Source organism: Lytechinus variegatus, chromosome 7, assembly GCF_018143015.1.
Source record: "Lytechinus variegatus isolate NC3 chromosome 7, Lvar_3.0, whole genome shotgun sequence".
Classification (NCBI taxonomy): Eukaryota; Metazoa; Echinodermata; class Echinoidea; order Temnopleuroida; family Toxopneustidae; genus Lytechinus; species Lytechinus variegatus.
This window is the reverse complement of record NC_054746.1, coordinates 38,716,318-38,741,759: the sequence shown is the minus strand read 5'-3', so window position 1 is coordinate 38,741,759 and position 25,442 is coordinate 38,716,318. Positions and strand designations below refer to the sequence as shown.

The following is a 25,442-nucleotide window of genomic DNA, read 5'->3' as shown; positions in this document are numbered from 1 at the left end:
CTGTAATGATCAGTCAGAGAAATACTCTAGATATGTTTTTCATATGAGCAACAATTACAGAATTATTTTAATACAAAGCAAGTTAAGTTGAGATTTCAGAAATGTGTTATGATTCAGAAATTAGACAATCAAATATTTGGCGTGTTGTCAAGTACTTCAGAGAAGACTTATATTGAATGGCAAGGACTACATGCAGAAATATATGCTTACCACACCATACACAATTGTCATATCATTTATGAAGAAAGAGCTTTGGAAGCAAGTCCTGAATGTATTCTAGTTTGAACCCATTTGATATCGGCTAGTAACATAAATAGCCTCTCAGTCATCTGTAAGATAAGATTTTATTAAACTCTATCGACCCCCGATCGGGAGTATGACAGTTTCAACAAGAAAATATTTAGATTTACCGGTACAATAATGAATTTGCGTATAAAAATGAACATATTGACAATGAATATGCATATGAAATGAACATATTTACAATAATGAATATGCATACATGTATAAAAGTGAACAGATTTACAATAAAGAATGTAAAAATGAACAGGAATATATGTATAAAATGAACATATTTATATGTAGAATCATGGAAATAAAGAACAAAGCCTGGTAGAACAGGCATACTATTAAACATGTGCATTTTAGCATACTTGTATAGGCTTTATAGATTTACTCAATGTATCTTTAAAACATATATACTCATTGTGTAATATGGAATCTTATTTGTAGTGCATTATTTTCAAACCTATGTATTAGGCCTGCGCAAAAATGTGACAATTGATAATGAGGCAACATTTGATCATTAAAAATTCAGTTATTGTTAGAGTCTAAAATGATCATGTAGCAAGCTTGATCATACTATCAGGCAGAAAGAAATGAAAGCAGTGTGGGTAAGAAGCAATCAAGTATGAAGATTGACTATAAAGGTAATATAGAAGTCAAGAGCAGTCTTTTGGTCAAACAGCACTGAACATTGAGTACATGGTCAGTATGTTGACACTGACCCATATATGTAAGGAGGTAAACTGGTATTTCTCTTCTGCTGAGCTTCAGTCCTTGACCTGCTGCAGAGGATATGTAGTTCATTCGCTACTCAAAGCAAATTGTACTTTGGACAGCAGGTTTGCTGTGTACTTAACAGATTTACTAAACAGCTTTGGTTGCTTCATTCAAAGTCGGGGGCATAGTTATGAGTTTGTATTGTTATGGAGATAAATGAAGGCCTATTGGATGTTATTTGTTTTCCAAATATCACTGCTTTTTTTTCATAGTGTAAGTGTGATAATAATCTTTAGTGACATACTATTTCCATTCATTTAAAAATTATCTTCATTTGTGTGGAATTCTGTTGAATTGATATTAAACCATAATGTCGAATTGGTTTTTAATATATTTGTATTTTGATTTTTTTTTTCAAATGTTTTCCATTTTTTTTAAATAGATTTTATTGACTTGTAATTAATGTACATTTGTTTATGTTGTCATTTCAGATCAATGCCTGGGCTGGTAGGGACCGGCACTAAGAGGAAGAGGGATGATGGTGAAGATGGCGTGGAAGGGAGCCATCGTTTGGCAACCTGTTCTCAGGTTTGCTCTTACACCTTACAGCGTCAGTGTGTGCTCAACCTCTCTGCTTGCAAACTTCAGATGTCTCGCCAGCAGATTGAACCACCTTTACGCCGTTCAGTGCTCATATGCAACACGCTGCGACATATTGAGCGGGAGCTTCGGGCAGAAGGTCGCCACTATGACTGTTCGAGAGTGTCTATGTTGATCTCTAACCAACCGCTCTGTATGGACGCACCGAACAAGGAGAGCATTCCATCCAGCCATGATAGCAGTAATAATTCTAGTTCTAGTCCTGCAGAATCTAGAGGATGTTTAAATGAGAGAAGTCGAGCCAGTAGTGAGAACACGTGCCCTGCTGTGCAGAGGTGTGCACAACCTTCTGCAGACAAATGTTCCCTGTCGTTGAGCGACAGTAGATTGCAAGCAGACAGTGTAGAAACAGCAAAAACAGATGTAAGCCATGAAAATAACAATTGCCTCCCATCAATTGCCAATAAAACCACTATGCCAAGCCACCTAGATACAGCTCCTCAACCAACGAACACGTTGACAAGACTGACGGACAAACTCTCAAGAGATACTATCAAACAGGAAATCAACTCTTGCTTGGACATGACCACTACTCCTACTCTGAATGCTGCCAGTACAGACATCATGGAGTTTGGTGATGAGATCTTTGGAGACATTGATGTCTCACTGTATGACTTTGATCTAGCCTCTCCATTCATTCCAACCCATACACCCAACCCTAACCCCAAACCCCCATCACCGTCTTCTAACTCAGAGGACTGGATCAGGTCTTTCCAGGGGGATATGGCGGGGTTAGACGTCTCCTCAACGGGGGCTCAGGGTAACTGCCGCAGTGACCTCATGCATGTTGATGAACTGGATCAAATTATGCACATACTGGTTGATGTCGGCATGTGAATTCACCAGAGTATTTTTATATATTTTATATAAGTTATGCAGAACTTTTTTACTGAAAATATTGTAAGAATAGAAATATAGAAGTGAGCACTTATTTCAGTTGTCAGAGAAGTTGGGAAGTTATAAAAGAGCAGCTGGATCAAAATATGAGACATGGAAGAATTGAATACAACTCAGGTTTTTTAAAGTGTTAACTAGATATTTATATGAGAGAAGTCGTCTTCCTGTAATAGATATATTGAAAGAAAGAGAATTGGGGTACATGTAATGGAAAGTTAATTAGTTAAAATGTTGATCTTTGCATAAATTTTATGGCTAGATCAAAAAGATCCACTCGTGTGCCAGTATATTTTAGCTTGTAGTTCTAAGTTCTTTGTTTGAAATCACATGCACACATTGAATGAATGGCATTGAAATCTTTTATAATAGAGTATAACTAGTGTAGTCAAGGACTTTTAGTCTTTCTCCAAACCCACCTTCTTTGTCTCTTCCATGATTCAACGAGGCCAATTTATTTCACCTCGTCCTCCAACCATACATGTTTCCTTTTCAATTATCTTCCCTTTCGGTTTATTTTCGATCTAGAAAGAACAACCAGGTGGATTTATTTTCTATAGTTTATTGTAACTTTTTACGGAATAATATGTTTTTTCTGATGCTTTAGATTCATTGAACATCCATCCCAAATAGAAAACATCTTCTCTACAAAAAAGACCTTTGATTTCTGCTATCTGAAAAACTAAATCAGTGTCTAAGAAATTATATCTTGTCTAGAAAAGCTACTGATTTCATTGTTACAATCTAAACATAATATTCACAATTTATCTGTATTTCTGCACCTATACATGTAGATGTCTAGATAATTTATAAACTGATCATTTTAGTTCTCCTGTTTAATATGTCTTCCTGTTCTATGCTCAAGAATTTGTCTGTACGGATGTAAAGCCTACGGAGGTAGCTTCAGCAAATTCATCAATAATTCATGAAAGATCACTGGGGTTCTTCGCTCCTGCTAGCTCCCATCTCTCCCTATCTTTCTCTCTCTCTCACTTTGCTCATGGCGGTTGCTCTACATAATGGGCGTTATGATACAGGAGCTTTGCTAGGCTTCAGTCTATGTTAAACGCTGAGGCATAATAAAATCTCTAGTTAAGTAGAAGGCTAATAGAGCACATCCTGTACTCTACAACAGGAGTCCATTCATTTACATGGTTGTCTATTACTCTTATTTAAAGAAAACCTAAATATCACATCTCAATAAATATTATAATTGTGAAATTCTTACACCCAAAAGTATTTGGTTGCCCTTTGAAATTGAATAAAAAAGCACCTTGTACATTTTAAGACAGATGAAAGAAAGTTTTTCCAATCATCAAAATTTACTTTAGTAGCAGAATGCTACATACAGTATGAGATGCAATCTGCTTCTCACATTAACAAAAGTTCAGTTTTAAATGAAAATGATATCTGAGCACTTTATGGATCTCATGACTAAGGAATGTGATTGTAAATATATTAAATATATATAACCTGTTATGGCCTCATGTAGTACTCGCAAGTACCATGTACTATGGCTGGTGCAGTCTAACTCGCAAGAGGCCTAGCAACCAGTTGAGGAAGTCACATGACCTATTTTCATAGCAACCTGTTGCATGTCGAACCCAACTCAGGGGGCCAATGTGTTGTAGTTGGGTATTCCAAAACTTATAATAGCTTTACATATATCATATATGATTTTGTATTTTGATATTAATGAATAATCCATGATAGTGTTGAACTTAGGGGAAAATATTGAATTTTTTATTTCACTTTTCCCGCTCAACAAATTTAGCAATACATCATGCTGAAATTGTACCATCACACTAGCAAAGTACCTGAGCCCTTATTTAGATATTCTCTTTTCATGAATTAAATCAGATAGGGGAATTCCCACTTTTCTTTCCTGATAAAATTTGTCCATATAGCATAAACCAATCTTACTTCATTGATGCTCTATCATGGCTTTATAGGTATTGATCAAGATATGCCATGAACCTGATCAAATTCAGAGGAACTGTATTCATTGAATGACATTCTTGTATTCAGAGGTAGAAATTTGTGTCTCAGTTTTAATAGCAGACATATGTGTGTGAAATTGATAATAGGAAAACCCTCTGACAAGATAAGTAATAACGTAGCTATTGGAAATCAGCATATTAATTGATAATAAGCTTATGTAGCATTATTGCACTGTAGATGAATTTGAAATTAATAGGGTTTTTTTTTGTCTGGCAACTGAAATAGGTGCTCACAATGTTGTATATTCATGTACAGTAATAATGTTAAGGGAGAATTTCTATGAAAACAAATATTTGGGCTTCTTTGAATACAAGAGCCAAGATTTTATATCAGAAGTTTTATGAGAGTAAATGAAGTATTTAATTAAGGTAATTTATGACATCTCTTTGTAAGATTACCAGTCTTACATTAGAAATTCATTTTTATACAAAAATTATTTGACATTTGTAACTAAAAAAAAGAAAGAAAGAGGGAAAGAAATACAGCTGGCTCTTGAAGAGTCTGATTTTATATTTATTCCACCATGAATTTGATCCTCGTCTTCACGCACATGTGCTTTGTATTGTTCCATCAAGGATCCAAACAAATTTGAATAGTTTAATCTTTTATTAAGTAATCTTGAATGCAGAATATTAGGCAGTAATAGGGCTGAAACTTTGCTGTTACCTGCCCAAGTTAAGGGATCTTCATAACTTAGACAATTATAATTTTCCATTGAATTTCTTATTCACAATTAAATTAGGATTTCAATTATCCATGTGAAAAAAAAAATGATCTGAAATAAGTATATAGGGTAGGCCTGAATTAGAAAAAAGACAAGACTTGCAGGAGTAGCGCGATATGTCAAGTGCAATTACTGTTGGATTGAAGCTTTTGGTCAGAATGTGGCAGCATGTCACATGGTATTAACTTGTCAATTATATTTTATGTAACACAACATGCACAAGTACCACCAATAGAAGATACCTTGGGTGATTTAAAGTTCAGTGTTATAATTGGTGTTGGTGTTGAGCTGATACAGTGTATATACACCAGTCACAGCACCTTGTAATGAGACTGGTGCTTGAAATTATATTATCAGGTGTTAAGCTGGATGTAATTGGTGTCATTTTGTAAACTAAAATTCAGTCTCGGAGCTTGGTTAAATTGCCCAATTTATGCTCAACACTAACACCAATGTCCCCCAACGCTAACCTTGAAATCATCTATTAAGCTCAGAGTGCTATTAAATGTTTTAATGTGCAGCATTGTTATAGGTAACTAAAAAAGATTCATTCTTTTATCCACTTGTGCTTCCTTTGAATTATGATGAAAGAAACATTCAAAAGTTATACCTTGCCCATTTATGTTTAAAATGAATTTCCTTGGTGAGAAATTGGACCCTCCTGTCTTTAATTAGTCCTTAATCTTATCTCAACTCTTTCCATTTCCAGTTCTTGACATCTTGAACAATTTTTCCATTGTCAGTATAAAGTAACTTGTTGAAATATCAGTTATGGCTACAAATTAGATTATATTTCCTTCACATTTTATTTTAGCGATAATACATCTCTCAGCTTGAATAATCATAATTTATAATGTGATATCTACATGTATAAATATTAATGATTTATTGAATGTTGATAATGATATTATTTTGATGAGTATTTTTGTACTATTGTTTCCTGTTCCCTACTAATCATGTGATGTGTTTGGTATCGTACTTTATATGTCTTATCTGTCTTGTTAGACGTGATGTCTGCATTAGAGTGTCCCAAACTCTCATTTGAATAAAACCCATAGCACCTCATCATTTTCATTTTAAACAATGCAATTGAATGCTTTCTTGGAATTAATACTCAACCCAGTTTGCTAAAACTTTTTTTTTATCAATGACAAGATCTATGACAAATTAATTCTTCTTGCCAATCCAATGTAAGAATTCTTGATGCAGAGATCATTGCATAGTGGTATTTAACTGGGACTACATTGTAGGAGGAGGGCAAGTCCAAATTATTTATATGTAGCCTTTTGATGTCTTTAATAGTTCTAGGTTTCCACATATGCTTATGTTTTTCATTTTATATTTAATGTGATACAATCCCTACTTGAACTACAATACATTGGAAATTGTAGTTTTCTCAAATCCAACAAAATAATTTGGACATGCCCATAAATGCATATTAACACTTCTCTATTTGTATTTTTAAAATCTTCCCTTGGATAATGTAATAATAATGAAAATTGATAATTCTGCTGATATGAGCTATAAAATAGCTTAATACATTGACAATGTCTGAGTTTATAAGCACTGTCTTGTAACTGTATTTCTGTTGTGCTGCATGTATTATTGAATGCTTGAATTGCAATATATTTCTTGTTGGGAGATAGTCAAAATGGATATTGCAGTAATGTTTTCAATTGCTTTTTATCATCATATCAAAATCCCTTTTTTATTACTTTAAAATTGAGGAATCATTCTCTATTTGCTGCAAAGTATTGTGTAAATGCCAACACCACTTTGCATTAGTAGGACTAAAAAGTACTAAACTGTGCAAGGAAGGGCTAATATTGTACAAAAGATGGTGCTTATTGTAACTGAATTATATTGGTACTGTTAGGAATGTGTGCAAGTACCATATATGTCATTGTTACATGTAGTTCATGGAGTTGGAAAAAAAAACTTCATCCAAGTGAATTTATTTTGATACGTATCCTTCCTATTTGTGATTCAGTATTTTGCTTAACCTGAAATACTTGTGATAGGCAAGGGACTCTTGAGACTGCTTACGACAGACGATTACTTGCCTGAGATATAGACCTCTTACAAACAATATTTTTTAGCGGACGATATGATAATGATAAATAAATGATTCCTAGTGAATTGTTTGTGCCATTCCCATAAATAAAGCAAATGAGTCTAAATATGTGCATTTGCTGAATTGCCTTTTTTGTACACATTTCAATATGCTGCGAACCATTTTGTCATTTAATCCATACCTTTTATCCCAAAGAATGACGTCATTTTTTTAAACTCCATTTTGTATCCAGTTGTTTAACAACTCTTGCCTTACAACTTTACAAACCACTTAATTCCCAAAAGATGAATTCAGAATTGTTTGAATTTATTACCATTCAAGTTATTACTTTTATATCTGAGTGATTTCTTTATTAATAGGGCCGTAATCACAATAAACTTTAACATTAAATACCTTTGTATATTTTGATATTTTGAGAAATATGCAAATTTCCATCTTAAATGCAAGGTGTATGATTTAAATGTAATGTTATGTAATGAAAACAAGGATTAGTCCTTTACCCTCTGTATTCCTTTGCTGGCATGCATGAATGAACTTGTTCAAATGTAATGCAACTTGCCAAGAGATGAACAAATTTAGCCACCATTTTGTATTTAAAATAAATTTAAAAAAATAATCACCAAGAGAGAGGCATTCCCAGTGCAGCAAGGTGTACATTACCGTGCTAATTTGTTGTTAATTTTTGTCATATTGTTGATCAATAAGATATTTCTATTTATTTAATTTAAACACAACTGAATTAAGATGTGATCAAGTGTGCTTGATGGTAATAACCATTGTTTCTCAAAGCCACATTAATTTATTATTCATTTCTACAGATTGGAAATAGAGAGAAGCCTTGGTCGTATGTTTTCATGAGTTGTTTGTATATATTATGTTTGTACATTCTGTAAATTCAAAGATTTCTCTATTTCATTCTGTTCTCTGACATCTCCATACAGTAGTTATATTTGTATCTTAATTTATTTTCAATGTTGATTGTAATAATGGTCTGGTTTGGAAGCTACATATATCGAACACAACTTTGTTGTTATTCACCTCAAAAAGGCAATTTTAATATATTTCTTGGGAATTATAGGGGGCAATAAGATTCAAAAATGGAAAACAACTCTGCCCAAATCATGCATTTCTGATGAACAACAAATTTATTTTTAGCATTATTTGTTTTAGAGAATCTTACAGCCATTACCTAGACTCCAAACCAGATTGCATTATAAACTCATGTGATTCTCTATCTAACAAAAATGATGAAATGTCTAGATAGATATCCACAAGAGCTCTTTTCCTTTTTTCCAGCTCAGATTATGGATCATTCTTTCAGTCCATTTTTTTGTAAAATTTTCAATACTTATGTATTAAAAGTGTGATGAAATTCTGTAAAAAGAGTCTGTTATTGTGGTTTGATCATTTGCTTTGTATATTTTCATCAGAAGTATTTTTTAGAGTAATAAAGGAGTTGAGAGGTTGTTCATTTTGAGAAGTATTGGGTTTAGGTATACCTTGGGAATTGGAGTTTGGATGTGTTCAGAGAGAGGGAAAGAAGTTGGGACCTTTTTCCAAGACGTTGCAGACGTACTACATGAAGAATTTTAAGATTGTGAGTGATTTAGATAATGAGAGAAATGAGGTGTAGACAAGTTTTGACGAACAAGTGTGAAATAGACAAATGAGGGTTTGTACTTGGAGATCTTCATGTTCTTTTTTGATTACATATCATTGTCCTTTTCTTCTAATGAACCTTTGGGGGTCATCTTTAATTGCCCTCTTTTTGCTCCCGTCTGTATATTTAGTCCAGACAGTATCATGAATTCTGTTTCCTGTCTTAATAAAGGCCTACCAAGAACTTCATTACAGGAGCATATTCATGTTACAGTTGAAAGTGATGATATGATTGGAATGGGGGTGTACTCCATTATATTTGATGTGCCCCTTCTAACTTCCCTGATAGAGTTGAGATAAACCGACTATCATTGGCGGATATCGCAATTTGGTAAAGCTTGGTTCGGGTCAAGGTCATTTTGACGTGTCTTCGTCACAATATACGTATAGACAGGAATTTCTGATCCCCTGAAATACTGTAGTACATGTAAAAACAACAGAGGAAGAGAGGAGTTGATAGGACTAGACACAATTTTAAAAAATACGTGTAAAACTAGACAGAGAGAAAATTTGCAAAAAAATATATATACATTGTGTACACAAATGAAAGTAAATAGTCAATTTTGCAAAAGTTAATGTTTAATTAATATTCGTTTTGCATTCTGTGCTGTTTTGCTTTTTGACCATATTTATTTATTTTCTTATGTTTAGAATGCGCGATGGGTATCGCAAACTTGACTACCTCTCCTCTATGTAAATTAGTCTGCTTATAACAAGGAGATATCTCCTTGCTTATACAATATTTGTTTCTTTTTCAATGTAGCCTAATGTGTCTTGAATTGTTTCTGCCCCAGTTTGACGTACCTGGCTGACCTTGTCGGGGGGGTACATATTCCGATGAGCAAAACAAGTAACAAATAATCACCATTACAAAAAACACTTTCCAACAACAGTTTTCTGAAATCTCAGAAAGGGCATCAGAATTCTGGCAGGTGTCCACTCTGCGCCCCCCCCCCCCTCGTGTAGGCTAGTGCACTGCCCCTTTCTCTTCAGTCTATCTGTCTTGTGTATCTGTTTCTTTATCTGTCTTTATTTTGTCTCTTTGTCTGACGTAGGGGGTGTTGCAAGAAAATATTTGCAACATTGCAAGTATCAGTTGCAAAATTACAAGTGATAGATCAAATTTAACCGAAACAGACTGATTTTTAATACAGGCCAGCGATCAATTGCATAATATTGCAATCAATATCAAGATTTATGATCGATTTTTACTTGAAGATGATTGCAAGTCTCTTGTAACACGTCCGTTTCTCCCGGGCGTATATTTTTCCGTCCATGTCTCCCACTCTCACATGTGTGTCGCCGTCTTCGTCTCTGTCATATCTGTGTGTCAACATCCTTCTGTGTCTATCCCGGGTGACTGTCTCCGTCTTTGCTGTCGTATTCTCTGACACTTTCTCTGTTTCTCCTGGTCCCTTTCTATAAATATCCCTGTTTCTGTACACTCCTAAAATGTTGGGCAACGTAATCATTGTCCACACAACAATTGGCTAAAGATTTATCCAACTCTGGATAGTTTTCAACCAATACTATGTAGTTTTCGCCCAAAGCACACATTATTGGGTTAAAACTACGCAGAATTTGACAAATTTTTAACCAATTGTTGTGTGGACAGTATGAGTGTATTTTCAAAGGGTTGTTATTTTATAGCCAGAGGCGTCGATCAGGGGAGGGGGATCTCCCCAATGAAAATATTGGGGGATAAACATCAATTTGCAGCCCCCGATAATTTTGACAACTGAAAAAAAATACAATATGCAATACAAATCTATGAGAGCATTGGAAAGCACTATAAAACCATTAAACATGGTACAAAAATTCTATCAAACAAACAAAATTGTCAGTTTTCCGATGTGCAAAATTCTGTAGTACAATTTGGGCACATTCGACATATTTGTACTCGCCCCATCTAAAAAAAATGCGTATACGCCTCTGGTGTAACCGTTGTCTCCAGTAGCGGACCGTGACCCGGAGGAGACAAAGCATTGGGGGGAGGCACTGCATTGTTTGTGAACAATGCCGTGCCCCCCCCCCCCCTCCAATGCTTTGTTTCCTCGGGTCACGGTCCGCCACTGGTTGTCTCTACGGAGAAAATTCACCAGGTAATAATAAAATATGTTCGACCTCTGATTACAAATATAATTTCATCAAATTTGACTCCTGAAATTCCTGCACATTCCTCCTCATCAATCCTCCATCGCGCCTGGTATGTACCCAGTCCCCGGGTCAAGATGAGCACCAATATTAGATATTCAGTCCGAACGGTCCATGGTCTTATTCAATCCAACATTCATACACGAACATGACGAAAAGGGCGAGGAGATTAACTTCTCATTTAAGAGGTTGATTATCCTTGCCCCCTTTTCCCGTCTATGGCGTATAGTTATCCGCCTCTTTATAAATTTTAAGCAATTTTCTTTTGAAAAATATAAAGGAGCATTGCAATTTACCCTGTTATGATTATTATTTTCTCTTTTTATCTTCTGGCAATTTGACTGAACCATCTGTGTTTTATGAATTTCAATGTAACTCCTTTTCAATGTTACGTGAATACCATCATGATGTTTGGCTTAAATTAATCTTGAATTAGTGAGTCTTGCAATAGTAAATACACCCGGGGAAATGCATGCATGTTAGAGCATGATGGGACCGTGATCACCCCTGATACATGCACGTTCTGTCGAATGGTTATGTGATGTTGAGATGGGATATGGGATATGGAATGAGATGAGACAGCAACCATCATGGTGTAGCTCCATCAGACAACCATTATGACAGTCGTCACATCACACTGAGACCTCGTTAGCAAAATTCGTTATTTGAAGCGTTTGAATCTCCAAATGTCTGAGATATAGATCTCACATATAGGACCTTCTATACAGTCAAACTGTTCACTCTCATCTTAATTTCATTTGCTAATTCATTTTTTCAAAATGTGATAAATAAATAATATATTCATGGAAAGTGCGTGGGTAAGTGTTATGATAAACTACAGTTTAAACACCTCAACCAATAGTCACACGGCCTTATAATAGCCTTATATTTTCATACTGAAAATGAAATATTGGAAGGAAATGGTATGCCTCATCTATAAAACTTATAAATGTTTAAACCGGAAGTAATTGCAGATTATATGCCCCCAATTTATTGAAACAACTATATATACGAGTATCCAAATATTCTTGAACTTGTCGACGTTTTGAGATATTGTGATATTCAATGTTTATCTTTTGCCGTTTCTTTTTAAGAAATTAGATTTGACATAGGGTCCTTCTTCCACTATCACGGCATCATATAATTTTTATCATTATTTCGTAATTCACTCAAATTAAAACTGCGATCAACAAAAATATTTAAACATGCCAGAAAAAAAAAGGAATGACAAGATTCATTTAATCTCTAGAATAAGTAGACATAATATGAGATGGAAATCCTTCATATTATTATATCAATTCAAAATTGTTGTAAAAAAATGGAGAACATAACATCGTCCAATACACAGACGTACAAAACACAAAACACATGTGCATTATTACGAGGGTATAGATACCCCGGTCCTCGCCCCCTCCCCCCGGAAAGCTGGAGAGCATGAAACGATTGTATGTTTGGGGGGGGGGGCTAAACAGAAAGAATTACAGATAAAGACAGAGAACGAGAGTGCCAAAAAGGAAAAGACTGGGTGGAAACAAAAAGAATGGGGAGGGGTATAAAGGGGACATATAAATGGAAAAGTACAAAAATACTAAGGGTTGAAAGAATACATTGCATAAATTTGTTTTACTTTTTGCGGATTTAATGACGTTGGAAATGTTGCATTCTTGGAAATAGCAGTTTTATTGTAATTCATGTCGCAAGTTGATTCTATTCATTATTCCACTGCCTTTAAGAAAAAGTCATTTTCAGGTAATAGACACTTCACTTGAGTGATCTTAGGAGTTAAGATCATCAAGTGATCCCCTGGCTATCCCCTGCAATACCCAGTTTCGTTCTAAATTCACTTTGATTCATTTTACATACTTTTTTTTAATAACTGCACATTGAATCAGAAAAATGAAAATGATTTGACATTATGGCAATGCATTCAATATAATCATCAGATTGCGAGAAAAACTGTATTAATTCATCATTAGCCATTCATTTTAATATGGCACACCATGGCCAGCTGAATACCCGCATTAATTATGACGTCTCAAAAATATAATTTTCTTATTCTTTGGGGATTATTATGTCAAATTTTCACATACCTTTTTTTCTTTTGCGTTTACTAAGCCATTTTCGTCGCGGTGAACCACTCCTTTTAATCATCAATAATATGTTTTTTTTCACGAAAGCTTATAAAGATCATAAAATAGCCACCAATGAATAGAGAGATTAAATAAACATGGCATGGTTATAGACACATGGCCTCATCACGGAGGGAGGATGGGGGGCTAACTTGTTCTCTTCTTTTCCAAAAATTGTAAGGAAATTATATTTATAATTTCCTTTTATTGAGGTTATTGAAAGGCAACATAAAGGCCATCATAATGTTTTATTCTTACTTGAATTATAAGATCAGTATTAAGTTACGTGGCCTCGTCCACTTAATAAATGTATACTCTTCTTCTGTCTTTTTTTCTGTCTGCTCCTCGATTCGCCCATTTTTTTTTCAAAGGGGCAGTTACCGCCCCCACCCCACGGCGCCGCCCCTGCTTCTGATTTATAGCATTAAAAAATAATTATCAAGAAAAAATAATCATCAAGAATATTCCAGTCCAATTACGCCATTTCTTGTACACTGAATTTGATAACTAAACCATTTTTTAAGTGTTACCTATATACAAGGATAATATGAAGTAAGAGTGAAAGGGCCTTTATTGTAGGGTCTTTCTTACTGATGCTACACGTGAGAATGACTAGCATATTTACTTACTTGCTGATATACGAACATCCGTTATACATAGGGTGAATGAGTCAGGCCAGGATACAAAGACCCCTCCTCATACTACTTACATTATTTCTACACCTGTCACTCATATCTCAATGCGCTTCGATATTATTTTGTTTGGTAAGACTATAGGTAACCCTACTTTATGTTAGGCGAGTTTTACTTCGTGAAATGTAAATACACATTTATCTAGTCAAATCGACTGATTGATTGCATACATTCTTTTTCATTCCAAAATTCAACAAAAGTTACAATGTAAGGAAAACTCAAAAATATAATATACAGAAATGAAAAAAGGGAACCCACTGGAAAGCAAAGCTTGTTAGTATGGGCTCCCTGCAATAAATAGTTAATTAAAGTATAACTTTGATCAATGAAATTCAAATCGTAAATTAAATAGGTTTGTACAATGAAAAAGAATACTAGTGGGGTCAATCTTTTTATGCCTACTCATTATGTGACAATTAACAACAAAAATATCATATCATTCCCCTGCTTAGAAGGCAGAGAAGCCTTATTAATGCTGCAACCAATAGGACCAAATTATAACAAAAAAAACTTAGTATACAACACCTAAAAAACTAAATACATATCATAAACAAAGTAACGATAAAGCCTGTAATATAGAAAATGTAATATGTCAATTAAATATGATTATAGTCTCCTTTTGAAAACGGAAAGGAAGGGTTATGTTTTATATTATAAAGGAAGGTTATTCTAAATGATTGGACCTTTGAAAAAATAGATTTTTTTTATCAACATTAGTTCTCGTCAATAGCCGTAGTGAAAATGAGAGGAACTGCGTATATTATGAATGGAAATCGTCATTTAATTCATTTTTTTAATCAGATCCTGTTACTTTTGTATTTTTCTTTATCCCAAAGTTGAAAACAATATTAAATAAATTAAATATTTATCTGTTATCGATTTTTTAATTTTCGTGTGCTGTTTAAGGTTTTTGATGAATGCCTCGTATATATTTTTCTGCTTCTGCAGCCTTGTAAAAACACAAAGGAGGAGAAAGGGGGTGAAAGGACAAAATAGGAAAAGAGAAGACAAAGAGGGTGTTGAAAAGAATACTCCTATAATTGATAAAAATATTCTGAAAATGTATATTGAAATATGATTACATATTCATACAGTATGATGAAATATTAAGTAATTGTGCGTGGGGTGTGAATGTATGTGTGTGATGTCATAAACTCTTGCATTTTCGTGATGTACATAATAGCTGTTTTTGTGAAATTAAGCGAAGCTTATGTTATTTCATTCTTATTTTACATCCGTGATGAAAATAATTATAAATTTTATAAGCTTATTTGTTTTTGTTTTTTTTTCTTTAATTCAAATCTTCGTGATACACATGTTGTTGGGATAGGCTTGAAAAATGCAGACGAACTTGTCATTGATCCAAATTATTTGATCAATTCACAAGTTTTTGCGATGTCTTAAGGTGTCACTTGAATGCCCTTTTGTAATACGTGTTTCGCCTCTATAGATGTATAATGTTGCTATATAATCCAGATATAGCGTTTCAAATGCCAAAAAAATGAGAAATGTAAACTCCTCTTACACCGCCGACGCCACATGATCTCTGGAATATCTTAATTTTGACGGGTGAAAATTTACAACAAAATTCATTCAATTCAATATTTTATACATTTTTGTATGTTTCACTACATTTCTCTGGCTATCAATCAATATCTTACTAGTTCGCTCCGCTCCCTCGAACTCATACAGTGACCAAAGGGTGTGGTCATTTTGCTCAATTGAATAATTGGAAGTATCTGTAGAGATGCATGACCAATTAATCTCGCTCTCCCTTCGTCCTTCATTCCTTCCGCTCTCTTTTGTCCATTTTCTCCTGATTTTACTTCTTTAAAAATGTGACATCCCCTGTATCTATACTGATTTTTAATAATTTTTCTCTGATCAGCAGCTTCTCCCCCGGCCCCTATAATAGTTGTATGAATATCTAATAAATGTTTTTAAAATATTGTCAAATCATGTTCATATTGTAGTAACCATATAGCGCATAATAACGATAGTAATGAAACAATGCGCTGGTAACTATGTAGGCGAAGAGTAAATGTTTTTGTTTTTTATTCCAAAATGTAACATGAGTCATTCTGTATTCACATCGACTTTATTTGTCAAGTTGTAGACCAAAGTCAAGCGTTCTTCGTAAGTACTATGCAGGGCAGATCCAGCCTTCGCCATTTCAGTCACATTTTCCCCTATCGGCCGCTCGAAGTTGATTGTGGTTTGCTTCTTGGAAAGGTGTAATCCTAATATTCACTTTTAAGCTAATCTCATAAGCCTTATTTGAATACTGGGAGCGCGAGGTATTTTTTTAATTTCATGTATTTTGTCCTCAAATTCAAATATTCTGGGGAATGTTCGTGATCCTAAACGAGATGTGTATCCAACTAAATAATTTTTGCAAGAGCGAAGAGCGAGCAGAAATTTTTGATATACGTTTTGATCTGATAAAAAATGGATCTGTTAATGGCTGCTTGCAGATAGCCATGAAGGTCGTGACATATTTCAGCAATCAAGTAATGCGAGCGCGAAGCGCGACCTGAAAATTTTGACATTTCTACCTGAAGGACGGAAATTTTAAGCTCTTTTTGTAATCGTAAAAAGGATAAGTATATAACTAAACAATTGATGCGAGAGCGAAGCGCGAGCAGAAAAAAAACGAGATTTACGCCTCAAAATGGGACACTATTCATGTTTTGTAAATTATGAAAAGGATGAGTAATTTATGGAAGCTTAAAAGTGCCACCGAGATGTTGAGATAATTATCTCATCATGTTGACATCTTGTAGAAGAGATGATGAGATGACAAGATCCCGGATCTCATCATGTTGACATCTTGTAGAAGAGATGATGAGATGACAAGATCCCGGATCTCATCATGTCAACATCTTTTAGAAGAGATGATGAGATGACAAGATCCCGGATCTCATCATGTCAACATCTTTTAGAAGAGATAATGAGATGACAAGATCCCGGATCTCATCATGTCAACATCTTTTAGAAGAGATGATGAGATGACAAGATCCCGAAACTCATCATGTCAACATATTTTAGAAGAGATGATGAGATGACAAGATCTTGGATCTCGTCATGTCTACATCTTTAAGAAGAGATGTTGAGATGACAAGATCCCGGGATCTCGTCATGTCGTCATCTTTTAGTAGAGATGATGAGATGACAAGATCTCGGATCTCGTCATGTCGACATCTTGTAGAAGAGATGATTAGATGACATGATCATGGATCGAAGATCTTGTCATCTGACCATTTCTTCTAAAAGATGTCGACATGACGAGATCCGAGATCTTGTCATCTCATCATCTCTACTAAAAGATGACGACATGACGAGATCCCGGGATCTTGTCATCTCAACATCTCTTCTAAAAGAAGTCAACATGATGAGATCCGAGATCTTGTCATCTCAACATCTCTTCTAAAAGATGTCAACATGATGAGATCCGGGATCTTGTCATCTCAACATCTCTTCTAAAAGATGTCAACATGATGAGATCCGGGATCTTGTCATCTCAACATCTCTTCTAAAAGATGTCAACATGATGAGATCCGGGATCTTGTCATCTCAACATCTCTTCCAAAAGATGTCAACATGATGAGATCCGGGATCTTGTCATCTCATCATCTCTTCTTAAAGATGTTGACATGATGAGATCCAGGATCTTGTCATCTCATCATCTCTTCTTAAAGATGTCGACATGATGAGATCTGGGATCTCGTCATCTTATCCTTTGCTATCAAGATGTCGACTTCCCGAGATAATTATCTCAACATCTCGGTGGCACTTTTAAGCTTCCATAGTAATTGGAAATCTATCTACAGAAATAATGCGAGCGCAATGCGCGAGCAGAAAATAGTCCACCCCAACAAAAAGTGGACTTGAATAAAAAGAGAAAATCCAACAAGCATAACACTGAAAATTTTCATCCAAATCGGATGTAAACTAAAAAGTTATGACATTTTAAATTTTCGCTTGATTTCGCAAAACAGTTTATGCACATCCTGGTCGGTATGCAAATGAGGAAACTGATGACGTCATCCACTCACATTTCATTTCATCATATGAAATATTCTCATTTTCTCTTCATTGTCAAGTGAAAAATTGATTGATTCCTCGCTGAACATGTGGAATTAGCATTGCTTAATATTATATTGTTCAGTCAAGTTGGTCCTTATTGTCAAATCTGGTTAAAAAATGAAATAATGTATAATTCAAACAATAAAAAACAAAAGAAATAGTGAGTGAGGGACATCATCGGCTGTCTGATTTGCATGTCACTGAGTTGTGCATATTACTGTTTTGTGAAAAATAAGCGAAACTTTAAAATGTCATAACTTTCTTATTTTACATCCGATTTTAATGAAATTTTCAGCGTTATGCTAGTTTGATTTTTCTCTATTTATTCAAATCAACATTTCCTGGGGTGGACATGACCTTTAAATAGAGAACAAGCTGTGTATCTGAAAAAACATGCGCGCGTATTTCACATTTAGACCTGGAATCTGGACATTCTAAATACCTTTTTTCATCATAAAAATCAATAAAGCGAGCTTAAAATATTTGATATTCTGATCTGAAAAAGGGGTCAATTTAAGCTCTGTATTTTAAGCACTTTATAAAGGAAAATTGTGAGGTGGATTTAATTATGGATTACTGTAAAAAAAAAAAAGAGCTGATTGGGTTTCATTATTATTACTTTGAGTTTTGACATAGAACCGGGACATTCTAAGAATATTATGTCATCATATGAAAATGATGACTGTCTTCTTATTTCTCTTCCTAAGCGTGAGATGTAACTTGTCGATATTCCATTCTGAAAAAACGGACAATTTGAATATCAATTTAATATTTATTAATCAAATAAGCCAAATGAGAGCGCGAAATCTGTTAATATTGTGGCCTGAAAAGTGGACATTTAAAACACTTTTGTAAGAATAAGATGCATGATTTAAAATATATTTTCAACAATCAATGCGAGCGCAAATCGTGAGCCAATTTTTTTTATAAACTGTCATGAAACGGGGGTTTAAGTAGTTTTTAATATAATTTATATTGAGATATACATAACTCACCAATCAAAATGCGACCGTGCAGCGCTAGCTGATACGTTTTAACAATTTGACCCGAACAGGGATATTTAAGAACTTTATGGAATACAGGAAAATAATATAGGTACCTGACAAATCAAATGTAGCGAGCGCGCAGCTCGAGTATAAGACTTTCAATATTCAAACCATAAAACAGAAATTTTTACAGAGCACTTTTCAAAAATCAATTTGTAAATCAAACAAAGTAATGAAAATTTCCGAGCTGAAAATATGTTTTGTATATTGCCTTCAAAATTTGATATTTATTCAAAGCTCCATAAATCACCTAAAAGGCAATGCGAGCAAAGACTTGATATAGAGACATGAAAGATTTTAAAATCATTTTAAAGTCTTCCCCTCATCTTATTTCATTCACTAGTCTTCCTCCTCTTATGACTATGTTTCCCCTTCTTTTTCTCTTTTCTTTTCCTTTATTTATTTCTTTCTTTCCTCCTTTTTTTACTTTTTTTGTTACGCCAATAGGGGGCCAGGCCCCACCCCTGGATCCACCTATGCCATGGACAGGTAAGTCCATGGAAGTATAAAAGAGAGCCTAATAATAAGGAAATATCCCTTTTTTCCCTATTATGACGTCGGGGCTTTCCCCTGAATTCTACGTGAAACATGTTTACGGAAAGGAAAGGACTCCAGACTACAAAAAATAACGTGAGTCATTGTATCGGAATATTTTTTTCATGGTCATCTTTTTCGTTTTTTTTTTCATTGATATCATTCTGACACGTGATGGGGGAGCAGAATTGGTTCTATTGGGAGAGGATCTCTGAATAAAACAATCCGATCCAATATAAAGGTTTTTTTTCTATCGTAAGTCTTGGCGATTGTTTGAGGTCTCCCTGTCGCACAGACACAGGTGTTACTTTACTTTGACATGATCAGTAGCTGTTCATAACATAGTTGATTTGTCCTTGTCTGTTCTGAAAATAGTTTTTCACCATGAGATAAAAGAACTATATTTAGAATGAGTAAGTGATTAATTAACGCTTTATCAATTGCTATGTCAACAAAACTCTCGAAGTAAGGTTGATTTCCTGTACGTAATACAATCTCTATTCTATGAAAGCGTTGTGATTAGCTTCCGCCACGGGCCTCCATATTTCCATATTTTTATGAATCCAAGCATGATTTCCAGATTATCAACCTTTCGTGAAATATGTCAAGATACTTTCTTCAGTAGACTTTTTGTAATATGTAGCGATCGCGGTACTGGAATCTATGAAGAGAAATATTGTAGATCTATCTATAATAGTCGTCAATATTCCCCTGTATCAGTGTATTATGTCCGGGAACCTGTATAGGCGTGGTTGGCCTAACGAGGGATTTATCAATTTAGGTGCACTGTTTTATCTGAGTATTTGAGAGGGGGCGTTTGTCCGGGGAGGGGGTTGTGGTAGTGGTCGGGGTTATCAAAATCATTGATAGCAATACCAGAATTGGAATGTGTTATACTATGATTTATATAATGTTATTATATTTTTCTGTACCGCGCTTACATATTCATTTTAGGGCCTATCAATATTTACAGGGCTATCATGTCACCCAGTATAAGACGTTTCTTTATGGTTTGGGTTTATCAATGACCGATGAATGGATTAAAATCACCGAGCTATTCGATAGTATAAATATGGAACCTACACGATCTTCAGATTTACCCCCATCATCTTTCGATCAAGTTGCATTAATAATACATGTACGTTTTGTTCCATATAGCAGGCCTATATATTGCAAAAACTAGTAAGATTTGATCGTCCACAATGATTTCTGTTATTGCTTTATTTTCAGATTGTGTTAAGCAAAATCTGACCTTTAATGATGATTTAAAGGAACTTAACATTTTCATTTCGAATGCCCGACTATTAAGTCAAATCTCTCGTCACTTGGTCTTGAATACTCTCAAAGATGATAATCAATATCCGGCTCATTTTTTCCTCACAATAAATAGGTTTTTGTGTGTGTGCAATTTTCCCCCTTGACTTTCATCAGACGTTTAGACTTACATTGAATGATAAAGATGCCGGATTAGAGTAACTGGTGTGATATAAATAAAAATATTGTATACGTATGATGAAATTAACTTCATAGAATTATAATTCAAGTTTTAAAACGAATTGTATGCACTTTGGTGAATGAGGGCAACGAGATGAGTTTTGGGACTGTCTGTATACTGATATAAAGATGCATGCATTCATGTGATGTCTTTTTTTCTTTGCTATCCGCCTTCGTAACACAGGGTTGTGGCTCCGAGTGTGAGGTGGGGGTAAAATTTGTATCAAAATATCAGGTTAAATCGTCCGTGAAAGGCACCCCTCCACACACACCCACACACGCACACCCACACACACATTTCCCTCTGTCTAAAACGTTTGGAAATGTGGCGAAGTTTTAGTTGATAATACAGATTAATGTCAACAAAATATTAATGGCAACTAGACTGAAGTCATTGTTGGCCGAGAAGGGAAGCGCCAGCGCGAAAATGATTATCATATTAATACAAGTTTGACTATTTCGCACCAGCAGGATGGCAATTTCTTTTTGCTCATTATAGAGAAATAACTATGATGTAAAAACCAAGAGATGGAAAATACACTTTCAATCATCTTTTTTATCATGCTTTATTCTAACAAAGATGAAGGTTTCGAACATCATACATGTATGTACTCATGCTTTTATGCATGTGAACTTCATCTTTGTTTCTCTTCTTGATATAATCCTTTGTCTCTAGCTCTCCCTCTATAATACGTCACTGAAGTTTACGTAGGAAGATATCTGACGTAGTCGCACTTCAACAGGAACTGCAGCATTTATTTGCGGTTACTTCTTGTACATGTACAACTCAAATAATAATTTTAAAAAGATAGTTACACTGGAATTTTTTTCATCCTGCTACATGTAACTTTTTTCATCGCCTTCTTCTTTTTCCTAACTTCCTACCAATTTGCTTACTATTTGTTTATCGCATTCTTTCCCTGCGTCCCTTCTTTAGCTCTATCCAGCCTGGCTCTGTCCATTTTCTCTCTCTTCCCCATTGTTTCTCCCCATCCTTTCCCCATCTTGTCCTTTTTCTTATTTGCGTCTTCATCTTCTTGCTGTTTTAAGGTCTTTAACTCTTTGTCCTCCCCCGTTTGTAAAGGACTCCCATTCCTCTTCCTTCTCCATATTACACCCGTCCCCCATCACCCTTACCCCTCGTAAGCCTGTGTTTGTTTGATTTCATCAAGGACCTGGGAGTTGGACTGTTTCCAAGGAACCCGTTTCCTCCGACTGGTAGAGAATATTGGTTCATAATCATTCCTAAATGATATGATTGAATTTCATTTAATTTCGATACCCCCCCCAAAAAAAAGCATTGTTACTTCAGTTCTATATTTACTGTGAAGATGACACTCTTTCAATCTTTCTTTCCTAAAACAATTACTTATATTTGTAAAGAATGCCTATAGCATTTCTATAATTATACAGGACCGCTATTCTAATACGTTGCCCACGGACGTATAAGTGTGCTGGCCGGGGTATCGAGCCCCGACTCTCATGTGTCGAGTGCAGGCGCCTAGACCACTCGGCCATGGCACCTCTATATTAGTCTACAACTGTAGACCCACATCTGTAGTGTGTGTCGCACAGCTGATTCAAGGAGTCTGCATAGCAGACTAGGTCTACTGGAGCTGCAAATGTGGAATGGCTCGCTACGCTCGCCCTTTCAGGCTGGTTTGCGAAGCAAACCAGCAGCAGAGCGCTTCGCGCACTGAGTTCCCACCTCACGAGCCATTCAGAGTCTGCATAGCAGACTATACCTCTATATGGGAAAGGGGTCGCCAGAAATTTTCAACGGAGTGTTGGGGCACGTCGAAATAGCGGAAGGACAGATGATTATGGATGGGTCATCCCTTCAACAATATATTCGGTGATTTTTTTTTTATTCTAATAATCGTATGTATAAGTGGAAACAATTACCACACCTATGAATGCTAATTTAAGGATGAAAAGAAAAAAGAGCAACCTGGATATAGGTTTGTGAAAGGATGATGAGACGGAGCAGAACGACCAAAATTGATTATTTAACCAGTAAAACTTAGCATATTTTTTTACCATACATTGAGAAAATTTACTGTTTCTCAGAACACTGCAAGTGAATGGCTGTTTTGTTTTCACCAGTGGAACTTTTCAACCTCACATTTATTTCAAATATTATTCCATCTCCCATTTTCCTCTTCGCCGGCTAAGACTTTTTTTTCAATAATCTTCCTTTCTCTTTTGGGGCGCCGTCAGTTCCTCTTTATGGTTTAAATACCTGTTCTCATTTATATTTCTTCATTCTTATACGCGTTTTCAAATGTTATTTCTTCGTCTCATTATGCAAACTTTATCAGCCGATAATGGCTTTTCTTCTTCGATAATTTATAATAATTCACGAATGAGATTAAATTGAGTGCTAGTGCACACTCTCCCTCTACATATAAATGAAACGCCCTAACTTCCGTCTAATATCAAGCGTAGCTGTATTGCTATGATTGTAAATGAATTATAACCACGTAGTATGATAAGTGGTAACAAGTAGCAAGTTTGCATTTGATTTTGACGTCAGTACACTGCTAATCACAGCACCAACTACCTGCATATATTTGTGCCTTTTCGCGTTAACATGTAAAAGAAAGAATAATGTGGGATGTAAAACAACATAATGTAATTACGGAGAAAACGACCGTTATATTTACAAAATTTAGTTGAGTGCAACTGACTGCCATTATGTTTCATAATTGGCCTATTTATGAAATGATTTACCTCGTAAATCTTTATTTGAAAGAAAAGATATTTCTCGCTTGTATACGATTAACCGCTATTTAGAATTTAGTGCTAGGAAAACAATGAACATTTCACGGTTTAAATTCACTTGCATCACATACATGTAGCACGGTACCATTCTGTATTTGGTTATAAATGCACACTGAATGTAAATGAACATGTAATTATTGTCTCATTTACGTTATATTTGGTAGAAATTTGAAATAATTTCAATCAATTTTGTTAAAGTGGCGGCAAAGTCTGATAGGGAGTAAAAAGAAACTACATTGGTGCAGAGGCATGATAATATCGCATTATTGCCATGTCGTCATCACTGAGTTGGAGCACTCTTGGGTGGAGATGAGGGCAATATGGGGGGGGGGGGGGGTCCTCACCCCGTACTACATGCCTCTTTTAATTCTATACATTAAAATTAATGTTTTACAGCCTTATTCAGCATATGCTTAACTTCCGTGTTATCATAATCTCTCTCTTGTCGTGTCAGCTTTCGCGGTGGTGGGCGTCTAGAGGAGGGGTCGTCATGTGGAAGGGGGGGGGGTGCTATCCATTCATCATCAGATTTAATTAGGCCAATCATCGTTTGTCGCATAAAACTCCGATACTTTAGACAAGCTATGGTAACTTTGCTTGGTTTAAATGTTGTCAGTATATTGTCGTTTTGATTGTTGACTTATCATTTATGTAATTATTATTTTTTTTCTTCAATATAAGTCCACATGAGGGAGGTGTACGTGTGTGTGTGTGTGGGGGGGGGGGGAACAACTTGCTCTTAGTTATAAGTACGCCTAATTATATACAGCCCACCTCCCGCCCCAGTAATGTCAAATAATTTTGATTGGTCAATTGGAGTGGCATCACCGTCATTGGGGAGAGTAACGCGCAGGTCTATTGAAAACGGGCAAACTCAGTAATCATTTTGGGCACTGCCACCCTCCACCCTCGGCATGCTCTGTAACGAATTCAAATTCAAAATTCGTCGATCCATGTTATTTTATTGATAAGCCGATATATATAGGTGATCATTATTAACCTAATGTCATAAGCCGAGTCCCTGAATCTAGAACCTGAGTGACAAATAATTGTTTTTCGAAATAAGATTTTAAGTGCATAATTCGCGGGCTGGTTCCTCTTGCATATACATTTCTTTATAAAGATTTGAAAATAAAATAAAGTGAGCCTTGAAAACAGTTTACCTTTGCCTCAACACGTACTCTACGTACAGACAGGAAACTGTGACGGGCTTTTCCGCTTGCTTCCAGCCTATTTTTAGCTCTGGAAAAAGTCATGAGCGTATGACAATTCACCTAGATTATTAACAGTGTTATTATGCACGAAACAATCCCAGTGAAATATGTAATGAATTTATTTCCTTTCAAGAATAAGGGAGGGAGACATAAATGCATGGTTTGAAAAGGAGAGAAGTTGAAGGGTTAAGACGCGGTGGTAACGCGACTTGGAAAACCATCGAAAAAAATCCTTTTCAGAACATTATTAACTTGAATTATGAGTTACTGAAAACTAGAATACACATGGCAATGT

General features: G+C 35.2%; 1 protein-coding gene across 4 annotated transcripts in view; it reads left to right on the top strand.

Moving 5' to 3' along the window:
- Nucleotides 1-8,738, top strand: part of LOC121419229 (SERTA domain-containing protein 2-like) — a 29,227-nt gene extending 20,489 nt beyond the window's left edge. For all 4 annotated transcript variants that reach the window (XM_041613594.1, XM_041613595.1, XM_041613597.1 and 1 more), the window contains one exon: nt 1,494-8,738. In XM_041613594.1, the coding sequence (XP_041469528.1) occupies nt 1,494-2,499 (1,006 nt within the window). In that variant the 3' untranslated portion in view covers nt 2,500-8,738. The remainder of the gene's footprint in view (nt 1-1,493) is intronic.
- Nucleotides 8,739-25,442: the final 16,704 nt, after the last annotated feature.